This window comes from Candida albicans, chromosome 3, assembly GCF_000182965.3.
Source record: "Candida albicans SC5314 chromosome 3, complete sequence".
NCBI classification, from domain to species: Eukaryota; Fungi; Ascomycota; class Pichiomycetes; order Serinales; family Debaryomycetaceae; genus Candida; species Candida albicans.
In genome coordinates this window covers 103,419-115,611 of record NC_032091.1, presented here as the reverse complement: position 1 = coordinate 115,611, position 12,193 = coordinate 103,419, and the positions used below count along the sequence as shown (strand labels likewise).

Below are 12,193 nucleotides of genomic sequence, written 5' to 3'. Positions count from 1 at the left end.
ACAACTTTAGACTCCACTCTATTTTATCGTTCTCCTTTGTTTTCATTTTATTTTTGCAATATATATTTTTTTTTTCACCAATTCATTCAACACTAGCATAATTACACCACATACTACTTCCTTTTTAGTTTTAGCTCAACTTGAATAAATACGTTTGATTCAAGTCCAATTACTACAGATTAATTATATTTGGATTATTCGTGTTATTTATTTTTATCTGAATTTTTCAATTGGAAGCAAAAGTAAGAAAATTTTTCTTTATCCTGTTTTTTTTTAGTCATTTTTTTGCTAGGATTTACGATTATTTACAAATGTCAGCACAATTTATCACACCGAAAAAGCGTCCCCACTCACCACTAGATAGTAATGAATTACTTCCTTCTTTTGAAGATCCCCAGGATATGATAAATGCAGTGGTATCTACGTTACTGGCTCCAGAGGAGAAAACCAATGTTTCTATTGCATATGCCAATGAGAAAAATCAAGCCACAGAAATCCAAGCCTATGCTAAGATTGCTGGTAAGGATTGGACATTTTATGTCAAGTCATTGGCAGTTTCGATAGGAAGAAATATTGAATTATCCGCACCCAGTAATACTAATATAACTACACCTTTAATAGATATTGACTTGGGCCCAGCTAAAGTAGTCAGTAGACTGCATGCCGCTATTACTTATAATCTAGATTTAAGATGTTGGGAGTTAAAAGTTCTTGGAAGAAATGGTGCAAGAATAGACGGTCAAAAAGTTAATGTTGATTCACCAAATGTTAATGCATTACATTCGGGGGCAATTTTGGATATTGGTGGTACCCAAATGATGTTTATTTTGCCTGATGCTCCAGCAGTTGTTGCCCCGAAAATGTTGGAGAAATGTCTTCTCAGATACAAGGAGCAACAACAACAACAGAACAAACGAATTTCAAGTGGACCTGGTATCGGTGGCTCCACAAGTTTTCAAATGTTTGATAAAGCTCATCTAACTCATTCCCCTTCATCTATTTCAGCAAACTCGCTCCAATCAAATTTGGATCAAGACTTGTCAAAAGAGGAAGCCAAAGATATCAAGCCTCCCTATTCTTATGCGACAATGATTACGCAAGCAATCTTATCGAATCCTCAAGGAGTAATGTCATTATCTGAGATTTACAATTGGATTGCTGATCATTACGCATACTATAAATACTCGAAAACTGGTTGGCAAAATTCGATTAGACACAATTTGTCCTTGAATAAAGCGTTTGAAAAAGTTCCAAGAAGACCAAATGAACCAGGAAAAGGTATGAAATGGCAAATTAGTGAATCATACAAGGAAGAATTTTTAAACAAAATTTCTGATGGAACCATCCTGAAAACAAGAAGAGGTTCTTCAGTTTCTAGACAATTGAGTTTACATTTGGCTACTCATAACCAATTACCCGAATCACACAAGTATACAATGGATCAACAAATACACAACGGTACCGCTGCTTCAATACCTCAGCAACAAAAACAACAACAACAACAACAAAAACGACCACCACAACAACAGAATTCACAGCCACACTTGTCGCAACCCCATTACACAATTCCTTCTAATCCCATGCAAACCAATTCCATGGGATACATACCACAATCCAATATTTACAATATGTCAAATAGCGATCGTCGTTATACACCATACCAACAACTGCAAAACCCACTTATGTATCAACATCAACAGCAACATATTGGCCAAACATATAACCAATTAGGGCGACCACAAGGCCAGCTAGGACAACCAATGATGCAACCTCAACAACAAAGCTACACCCTGAGTAACATTAAAACCGAGCCCAGTTCTCCAAAAAGAAATCCATCTATTTCTAACAACACACCAAAGATGGCTAAAGGCACAGGTATGTATTTTAAATAATTAATAGTCCACAAAATTGGCGTGAAATAGCAGCTACTAACGAATATATTATGAATTAGTATCAACAGAAAGCCATTCGAGAAGCACATCGTATACGACAACACAGTTGCACGAAATGTCCAATTTCAATAGTTCTGCTAATGATAGTACTTCAACTGCCCCAACTGCTTCTACAACAACAAATGGAGACATTGGATTAAACTTTGCCAGTCCCAAAAAGATAACTGCTTTAGAAGCCTATACGCCGGAAAGAGGTTCAAAAGGTAATCCTAGCGGCACCAATAATAATAATAATACTAATAATACTAATACTAATACTACTAATAATAATAATGGGAAAAACACAGCTGGTGGTCCAAATACAAATCAATCGTCACCGGCATTTTGGAATTTTGTTCAATTTAGTACACCTAATGGACAATCACCAGTAAGAAAAAGTAGTGAAGAAGTAGGGAATAATAGTCCTACATTGAATAGAAAAATAAAGCGAGAGAGGGAAAATGATGAAACCAATTCGCCATTTAAAAAAAAACAACGGACTGAAATGATTGATCTGTGATAAATACTATTTATTTGATACACTTCACTCACACAGATATAATGGTGTTATCTTTCTTTATTTTACTATTGGTTTTGTATGGGTTTGTTATTTTTTAAGTGATCTACTTGTTTATTTTGGAATTATATAAATATAATTATTTTTCTTTTGCAACAACATAACCAAGGGGAATTTCCAATAATTTTCCCTTTTTTTAATTTACTATTTCTGTTTTTGAATTGATGACAGTTGCTTATATAACTTTTGCCGTTTTTTTGTATTTCTTCCATTGACAAAGGTAGATTTAGGAACGATACATAACACGTATATACGTAATAATTACATACATAAGAGGAGTCTTACAGCTTTCATTACTATGTGATCTATAAAACGAGGTTCGAGAAGCGATACAATCTTTATATACAACAAATCAACTCTAAAATGCAGATCTATTTCTTAAATCAATCAATTTTTTCTCAATATCATTAACACTTTTGTTCAATTTTCTAGAAATTTCAATTTTCAATGATATATCAAATTCCAAAAATCGTTCTAATAAATCCCCATCAATCACATTTTTAATTGGATTGTAATAACTTCTTAATTTCAAATGATCTTTACCAACAAGATTATTTTGTGATTGTTGCATATAGAGTTGCAAATTAAATAACAATTCAACTTCACTTTTCGAAACCAACGGGATCAATAATCCAATTGTCCCTTGTAATCCAGTATATATGACACTTTCAGTACCAGCCAAATTCAAACAACCCAAATTGAATGAAGTTATGATATCTCCAATATGAAATTCAATCAAATTTTGTAGTTTATATGGACAACTATTCAAAATCCCATCTTGAGTTTTCAATATTGTCCAATCATCATCGGCTTGTTTTGAAATATCTTCATCTATTCGAGTAACAAATATATTCCCAAATTTATCACCACCAATTAATGTATCAATATCCAAATTCATAATCGAAGTGATTTGTCGTTTCATTACATCATCAGCAAATGGAACAAATTGATTTTGAGATTCATCAAATTTGGCAAATACAATAGAACTCTTATGAGAATCACAAATAATAATTCGATTTGTTTGAGGTATGATTTTATTAATATTTGTTGAAAAATCAATTATGGTAGTTGATTTCTTCAATAATTGTTTTTGTCCAATATCATATAATCGTATGTGATTACCAGATGCAACTAATAATTTGTCTTGGAAATTCTCCAATACTTGTGGTATATGATCCAATTCAGTTTTATGAACTAATTGTAAATGTTTCTTACCAATTTTAAAAGTATATAAATAACTTTTATCATAAGAATTAGGTAAAATAGTTTGATTGGTACACACACCAACAACAAGATGTGAAGCAGGCACTGAAGGTGTTGACGTTTTATTAAATGATACAGCACTCATAGAAACAATACTTTCATTTCCGTCCAATTGCAAGCTTTGAATAACTTGATTTGATTTGCTATCGACAACTTGAATACATGAAGCCCAACTATTTTGCTTCCATTCATAACCAAATGCTTCATAGTAATCTTCATCGACATTCTCCTTTACGTCTCCATTTATATTGCATTTAAATGGTCCTTGCACATTATATTCCAGTTCCGATATAAACAAACGATTTCCATTAGTAATCATTTTTCTAGGAGTATATCTCAATTTTGTGGTGGCAATTGTCAAATCTTGCAGAGGGTCAAATACACTATCTTCTTTACCCACAGAAAATATTATCAAGTTGTTATCTTTTATTCCAACTATTCCTTCACCACCAATATCTTCAGATATGAATGAAGATCCATTAGTAATGTCAATTTCCAACAATGGTGTTATCTTGAAAGAATCTCGGTATAAATAAGATATCCAAGGTGCTGAAGAAATAGCTAATATTCCTTCTATTTCATTAGAAAATTTAATAACACTTAAACTTACCGGTTTGGAACCAATATATTTAACTCTGCTATTCGAGAGATTCCCATTTATAGTATCTATTTTGATTCTTGCATAAACACCATTCTCCATACCAATATGTACATGTGTCTCTTTACCCGACAGTTTTAACATCTTCAAACTAGAACTATTCGCCGATAATGCTTGTAAAGATTTGATTTCAAGACAATTGTGTTCCTGTAACGAGACCACTTGAATTGTTTCATCAGAACAGCCAATAATTGCAAATGGACTTTTTTCACTAATGTTTTCTTGAATTGCCATTGCTGTTATCGTGGTTGCAATTTCTAATCGATCTTGATATTCAATCAATTGATCATCAGTTGCATCAATTTCAAAATACACCACACTTAAATTGGATAAGGCAATTAAAACTTGTTGATTATTAGTAGTGGCATGAGTAATTGTTATTCCTGCTGGCGGGAACCAATCAGTAGTTTTTTTATTCCCATTTACCGTCCTCACATGCTTAATACCATTAGAATAAATTTGTACTACTGATGCAATTCCTACTTGTTGTACTGCTATAGTAGGTTGGTCTAACACAAATTCAGAATCCTCAACGTCTTCAACAACTTCTCCAATAGAAAGCACCAATGTTTTGGAAGACAACGATGACGATATCACTAAATATTCATCATTGGCCGACTCTAGTGATAATTTGGTTGTGAAAATATCTGTTGGCGTTATAGGCAATGGGGACTCAACTAATGTAGTTGTTGGAACACCATGAGTTATCGATTTGACATATGAATGAGAAGATAAAGTGACTAATTTGGAATCTATAATTTTAGAATCAGTTATAGGACTCAATGTTTCCAAAACGTCAATCAATGCCAAATTATCCAATCCTTTCAACTTAAATGAGGTGACGGATTCCCGGACACTGTTCAAACTTTCATAATCCGAAGAATTGATGACCAATTCACCTTCTGTTAAATCATCACCCAATTTTTCAAATTGATACAACAATTTATCATTATTTAATACATTGGCAAATAAAAATCCATTCTTGAAAATATTTAGACTGAGTGCCGGTGGGATAGTATCAAAATAAGTAATTGATATATTCTTAATAATTTCTTTATCAAAATCATAATCAACAGTTAATTTAAACAAATCACCTAATGCGTTTTGTAGTAATATAAAAAATTTTTTCTTCTTCAAAACATGGGTAACGTGGTTAACAATAATGGAATCTTGTGTTTGTCCGTTTCGTCTTGGCAAAGGTAAATATATTCTAGGACCATCTAATTTATCATAGAAACACCAATTGGTCCCACAAACAACCATACCTCCAATATGACCAGGTAACGGGATCAAATAGTTAACATCATTGGGTAATGGATCCAGATTTGACGAATTGGGTTTCTTTTTAACAACATGGTTCAAACCTTGATCTAATTCATAATAATTTATAATACACTTTTTCTCTGGAGTCAATTCAAGAGCTCCAAATAATGGATTGTTATGATCTGTATTCAACGCAACTATTTTCAAACATAATACTTGCTTAGAATGTGCCTCTAAAGGTGAACTTAACTCCTTGCTTCCCAGAGAATTTGATTCTATTTTATAAAATAGCTTATTCTTCTCCATTGCTGCTACTAATATACATCGATTCTCAGGGTCAATGGCCAAATTTTCACCAACATAATTTCTCCCCCATCCATTTTTTGTCATTGGCTCTTGAATCTTTGAGATAAATTTTTTAGTTTTATTGTCATATTGTAAAATTGAGAGATTTCCTGAATCACTGGTAATGACTACCCCGTCAACTTCAGAAAGACAAATCTTTTCAATGCTATTGATTATTCCAAGTAGGTTTTGAGAAGATTGAAGTTCAAGTTTCCCTGCTTCTTCATTTATTTCGAATAATTGTAATGTAGTAGATGAGACAAGAACTAATTGTTGCGCATTCTTGGTGGAATTGTCTTGTTTGTAAAACTGCCCCACTATCGAGGATATATAATATGAAGGCGGCTTCAAAGTTAAATTATACAAGTATACTGATTCATCATTTATCAACATTATAATATGTCTGTTTTTGTAGAAAGAAAATGGTCTACACTTGGTGGTAAATTTTTTTTTTTTTGGTCCCGAGATATTTCCATCTCTCATCATCATCACCAAACACAAAATTCGAAAAAAACAAACACCAAGCAAAACATTAACAATATCAAATTCTACTTCCAACAGGATAGATTAGCCAACCACTTTTACGGAATAAGATGATTTGACTTGTATCTTTGAGTTTATACAAAGACAAGAAAATTAATTTGTAAATTCTAATGTATTATATCATTATATATCATTACTCAATATGTACTGTTGTTGATTTGACTACATCTAACTCAGCATCATCGACAACTTCTCCCATATTATCATCTTCCAAAGCAGTATGGTCTTTAATCATAAAAAATATTAACGGAATAGCCAATACTAAAGAACCTTGTACCAATCCCCATGAAGATGCAAACAAGCTCATATATTTAACTTCAAGAGAATCCAATCTCCAAGCAATAGCAGCCCCAGCAGATTGAATACCTTTGTAAAACCCAGCGTAAAGAGCAGTCTTTTTCGGATTATTGGACATGGCTCCCAATACCCAAATTGTATAAGTTTGGAAAATAGCATCAAAAACACCGTAAAATATGTAAAGGAACATTGGACCGATATAAGCACCATCTTTGAAATCCAATTGAGAGATCTTTGGTGGTTTTGATTCGACTTCTTCACGAGTGAAACTCATTTGGAATTTTAAACCACCACCCCAAATGGCTAAACTAGTGACAAATAATATAGCCCAACCAATTTTGGCACGAGTTGAACGTTTAAATTTCTTGAAATCAAGAATATAACCCAATACAATGGCACCAAACATTTGTGCTAACCAATATAACAATGAATTTAACGATCTTGTTCTTAAATTGAAACGACCATAATTGACATTATTGAATTGATAAGTATAAAACCAATTGGAAGCGAAAAACATGGGGAACATTAACAAGATTTTTGGTTCTTTAATTAATGTTCTACCTAATCCAATCAATTCGTCTTTCCAGTAAGGGTGAGTTTTAGTCATTACTCTAGTACCATCTGATTTCCATACTTTAGAAATTGGTAACATGAAATTAGCCAATACTGATCCACAAATCATCAAGATAATAAAAGCAATAAAAGTCCCATCACTAGCAGATGAACCTTGGTTGTGCATGTTTTCTGCTAATGGGATAATTGAACCAATGACTGCACCCAAATTGAAGATGACCCAAAATACCATAATGGCTCTACCTTTGGTTTGTTCAGTTGGATATGACATTATAATGGTTCCTTGAGCTGCCCATAAAAGAGAGGCACAGAACCCTAAAAATGCACCAGCAAATATAACAAATCCTTTATTTTCATTATGATTGAATGACAACAACGAGCCGGCATAAATAGCATACCCAAACCCACCAAACACCAACGACATTTTGACACCAATAACATTACAAATAGTACCAGCGAAAAACCCAACAGTTGAAAATGTAACATATAATGCTGTATTAGCAAGATCAGCAGTTTTTTTATCACTAATAGCTGCACCAATCCCAGAAAGGGCATTGAACATACCTGGGGTCAAAAACACCACAAAGGCAAGTAACACTATTTGACACATAGCACTAGAGAACCGGAATTTGGCTCCTAAAATATTGATTTGTTTATCAATCCAACTTCCACTAGCTTCAATTTCGGCATTTGTATGATGTTTTAATTCTAAATGTTCTGGTTGAACTTCTAAATCTTTGTTACTTGAACTCGTATTGGAATTAATATCCATTTTAGTTTGATCTTTCTCCATTTGATTTGCTAGTTGGGTTGAAGTAAAAAGTTTTATTTTATTAAAATGAAAAAAAAAAGAATAATTATTTTTTAAATTTTATGATATCAAGGTATATTGATTAGAATTTATAGATCTTGAATTGCAAAAACAAGGGTTGTTCCAATGCCGTAAATCTGTGGTTAGGTATTTTTCTTTTTGAATTGCTGGTGTCTCCACTTTATCTTTTGAAAACTTTCCAATCTAGATACAAGGAAATAACAAAAAAAAAAAAAACTCTATTAGTTAACGAGTGACGTTTATTAGATTAGACAATGTGAAATAACTTTATTGTTTTGAGTAATTCAATCAAGTATCTTTAAGCAAAGTAAAAACAAACTAATTTCAATTGTATGTAGGTAGTATTTTATAAATAAAAATGGAACATGAAACCAGAAAAAAAAAAAAAACAAGTGGAAACCAAGAAATCTATATACTTCTAATCTTTATAGATTTAAGATTATACTAGGAAGAGTATTTCATATACCAAAAAAAAGCCCTCGAGTTATTCCTTTTTTGTTAAACTGATTGTCGATTTCCATCATCGTGTGGGTTAAAAAAAAAAAAACAATACAACAATAGATAGCCGCATTACATTCTCCACTTTTATAGCCTTTAAGAAATTAACCCTAACAGAAGGGAAAAATTTTTTTCCCACACTTCATTTTTTCCGACGACAAGATTATGCGCTCTCATTCCACCTGTCAATGTCAAAGTTCTTGGTCCTTAGTAAAATCTTCTACCACTATTGGATAAGCACAGAGTAGTGATGTTGAACAGTAACTAAGGTGTTTCAGCTCATATTACAAAGTCCTTCATTATTACAGAGTGGCTTATGTAAAACAATAAATTCTTGTGGCAAGAAACTTATCTAAATTAAATCGAAAAATCGTAAAATGTTACCATGTTACATTTCCTGTATATAAAGCTCAACCCATTAAATGCAACAGAAATTTTCCCCTTTCACTACTACTTGGTGGATTGTTTAATTTCATCCCTGCAGCTACCGTCTATTAAGTGAGAATGTTAGTCTTTATTTAGGGTCAAACTACCGAAAAATGTAGTTTACTAGCTATTGTTAAAAGTAAAACAAACACTGTTATAACGCCATTTAATATAAGATTTTCAAGATCTTTTCACGAAGTTAGTCGTATTGGGAACATAATGCCTTGGACATTTATTCCCGTCACTTTACAAAGCTGTTTAGAAGGCTTTTCAGCAGTAGTTTTGTGTGCTAATCCAGCTGAACTGAGTAGGCTTGCAATAAACCAAATATCAGTTCATGTATCTGAAATATGCCTTTAGCATTTTGTTAAACAACAGGCACCGTTTGAAACATTTGTTAGGTATTTCCAGACAACAATAATAAAAAACATCAAAACAACTCGTAGTGTATACCTTGAATATTGGTTTGCATCAGAAAATTATGTCCCACTTGAGCTTATAGTTACAAACCGTTGATATCAAATATCAACTAAGTTCTAAAACTAAATTCTAACTACCCTAAAAAGACAAGGTTTTATCGGATAATTCGCCGATATACATCTTCCCATCCAGTTTATACGTTTCCCACAACTCAAAGTTCAAGATTTCGAGAATAATATTGTTGTTACTAGTCGGATTGTGTTAAAGTTTTTGTCAGATTGTGTGGGGAAGAATCAAACACTCACCTGGGGTAAACAATACTGGTTGCAATGATCTATAGCTAACTATAAATTATGTTGTATTCAAATTGCAACAGAACTTTTCCAAAAAACATTCATGTTACATTGTACTTCTTAATGTAACATGAAACCAATGTTACTTTTTTTTTGTTGAATCGGAAAAACATTCCGCGTTAAGACCCCTAACGTAAGCGTAGTTTTAATCTATCGTCAAGTTTATTCAACAGATTACAACAATAAACCATAGATAAGTAAGGATCGAGAAATCCAATTAATAGAGATAACAGCTACATTATATATGTATATCATAATCTTTATTTGTAAAAATATATATTGATAAGCATTCATTGGTATCACCTCACCGTCCCTGTTTACTCTAATTCTTTGCCCACACTAATTATTGAAGCGATCAATTCGTCAACAATTTTATCACTCAAAATAGGAGAATTGAACACCACACGGAAAAATTCACCTTGAGTATCATCAACAGGATTAGGACTAAAATCAACTAAATATTTCCCTAATTTATGTAATTTTCTCGAGACATATCTTGTTATTTCAGTATTTGATTTGTTCACAGTTGCTGGATGATAATAGAAACAAACTTGAAGACATTGAGGTGATTGAGGACCAACAATTTCGAAATTAGGATTTGATCTTATTGATTGAACAAAATATTCCATAATAGAATAAGCATGTTCAACACGTTTGGCGAATCCTTGTTCACCATAATATAACCAACCCAAGTAAAATTTGAAGGCATCACTTCTTCTACCACACCCCATTGTACCATCAGCAAGATCATAATTTTCATCAGAACCCAGTTCACGTCCATGGAATAAATAAGGAGCTTTCAATGACATGGCAGTTTGGAAATTGGCCACTTGAGGCAACAACAAAAATGAACAAGTGTTTGGAATACCCAACATTTTATGGGGATTAACAGTAATGGAATCAGCATATTCGCTTCCGGCTAATCTATCTCTATATTTTGGTGAAAAAATAACATTTCCACCCCAGGATCCATCAATGTGGAAATGGATATTGTGTTCTTTGGCAACTTTACTAATTTCCAAGAATGGATCATAGGACCCAAACACAGTAGTACCGGCAGTGGCATTAATATATAATGGGGTATAGCCTTCTTTCTTGGTTTTTTCAATCACTTGTTTCAAAGAATCAACATCCATTACACCATTTTCATCAACATCAACTTTAAATACATTTTCTGATCCCAATCCCAATAAGATAGCCCCTTTTTCAACAGAATAATGACAATGTTTACTAGTATACAAGGCAAACTTGTAATTACCATTGCCCTTGACTTTAGTATCAGGATATTTCAACGATCTGGCAATTTGCAAACTGGTAATATTGGACCAAGACCCACCACTAAAAGTTAACCCCCCACAAGTTTCATTATGGAAAAATAATTGAGCATATTTTTTACCAATATAATTTTCAAGCACTGATAACACTGGTGAAACAGTATAAACATGAGAATTGGTATTTAAAATACTCAATAATATATCAGAAATCACCCCAATAGGATTATTTGAGGCATATAGTTTATCTAAAAATCCAGGGTTCCAAGTATTTACTGAAAATTTCAATACTTTATCAATAGTTTCAAATAATTCTTCTTCACTGCATGGTTTATCTAAATCATTATCGGGATCAATAAATTGTTGCTTTAAAAATTTTGGTTCATGGAAAGTACCCAAGGATTCTGGTTTATAATTGGATGATTTAGGATCAGCTTCATCAATATAAGCAAGTAACCGAGGTTTTAATTGGGTTAATAAATTATCTAATTCTTCAGATCTATTGGATTCTAAATTTGATTCAATTGTCATTATATTCTAAAAGGATAAATGTATCTATATGTAAAAGAAATAAAAAAAAGGAAAGGAAAGGAAAGAACTTAATATAGGAAAGAAAGAAATATAAATAAAAAAAAAAATTTAATCGTTATAAGCCTTACTGTAGTTTGAAAATTTGAAATTCAATAATTTCTTTTTTTTTTTCGGTTTGTTGGTTTTTTTTTTGCATTCCTACTACTACTATTACTACTACTACTGTTGTGGTCCTCCCTCCTCCCCTCTCTTTAATTTTATGCAGTCAATTTGATTATTGCAGCAATCTACATGAGTGGTAGTGTTAAATGGGCAAATAATATAACCTACTATACAATATAATTATGAGCCACAACAACAACAGTACTAATCAATTGGAACCCCGGGAGTCGGAGGAACAAGATAAAACACC

General features: G+C 32.4%; 5 protein-coding genes across 5 annotated transcripts; 2 read left to right on the top strand and 3 right to left on the bottom strand. All coding sequences in view use genetic code 12, as the record gives it.

Annotated features, from left to right (window-relative positions):
* Window positions 1–311: 311 nt before the first annotated feature.
* FKH2 (forkhead family transcription factor) lies at window positions 312–2,451 on the top strand (the record flags this gene model as incomplete). Its single annotated transcript, XM_019475279.1, has 2 exons — window positions 312–1,875; window positions 1,952–2,451. The coding sequence occupies 2 exons, from the start codon at window positions 312–314 to the stop codon at window positions 2,449–2,451; spliced, it is 2,064 nt and encodes a 687-aa protein (XP_019330824.1).
* On the top strand, window positions 2,008–2,451 carry CAALFM_C300680CA (uncharacterized protein; the record flags this gene model as incomplete). The annotated part of the gene is made up of 1 exon (XM_712672.1): window positions 2,008–2,451. The coding sequence occupies one exon, from the start codon at window positions 2,008–2,010 to the stop codon at window positions 2,449–2,451; it is 444 nt and encodes a 147-aa protein (XP_717765.1).
* A 415-nt stretch (window positions 2,452–2,866) lies between these two features.
* On the bottom strand, window positions 2,867–6,526 carry CAALFM_C300660WA (U2 snRNP complex subunit; the record flags this gene model as incomplete). The annotated part of the gene is made up of 1 exon (XM_712673.1): window positions 2,867–6,526. One exon carries the CDS (start codon window positions 6,524–6,526, stop codon window positions 2,867–2,869), a length of 3,660 nt encoding a protein of 1,219 aa, XP_717766.1.
* Window positions 6,527–6,713: 187 nt separating this feature from the next.
* On the bottom strand, window positions 6,714–8,243 carry NGT1 (Ngt1p; the record flags this gene model as incomplete). Its single annotated transcript, XM_712674.1, has 1 exon — window positions 6,714–8,243. One exon carries the CDS (start codon window positions 8,241–8,243, stop codon window positions 6,714–6,716), a length of 1,530 nt encoding a protein of 509 aa, XP_717767.1.
* Window positions 8,244–10,296: 2,053 nt separating this feature from the next.
* CAALFM_C300640WA (uncharacterized protein) lies at window positions 10,297–11,781 on the bottom strand (the record flags this gene model as incomplete). The annotated part of the gene is made up of 1 exon (XM_712675.1): window positions 10,297–11,781. One exon carries the CDS (start codon window positions 11,779–11,781, stop codon window positions 10,297–10,299), a length of 1,485 nt encoding a protein of 494 aa, XP_717768.1.
* Between the last annotated feature and the right edge of the window lie 412 nt (window positions 11,782–12,193).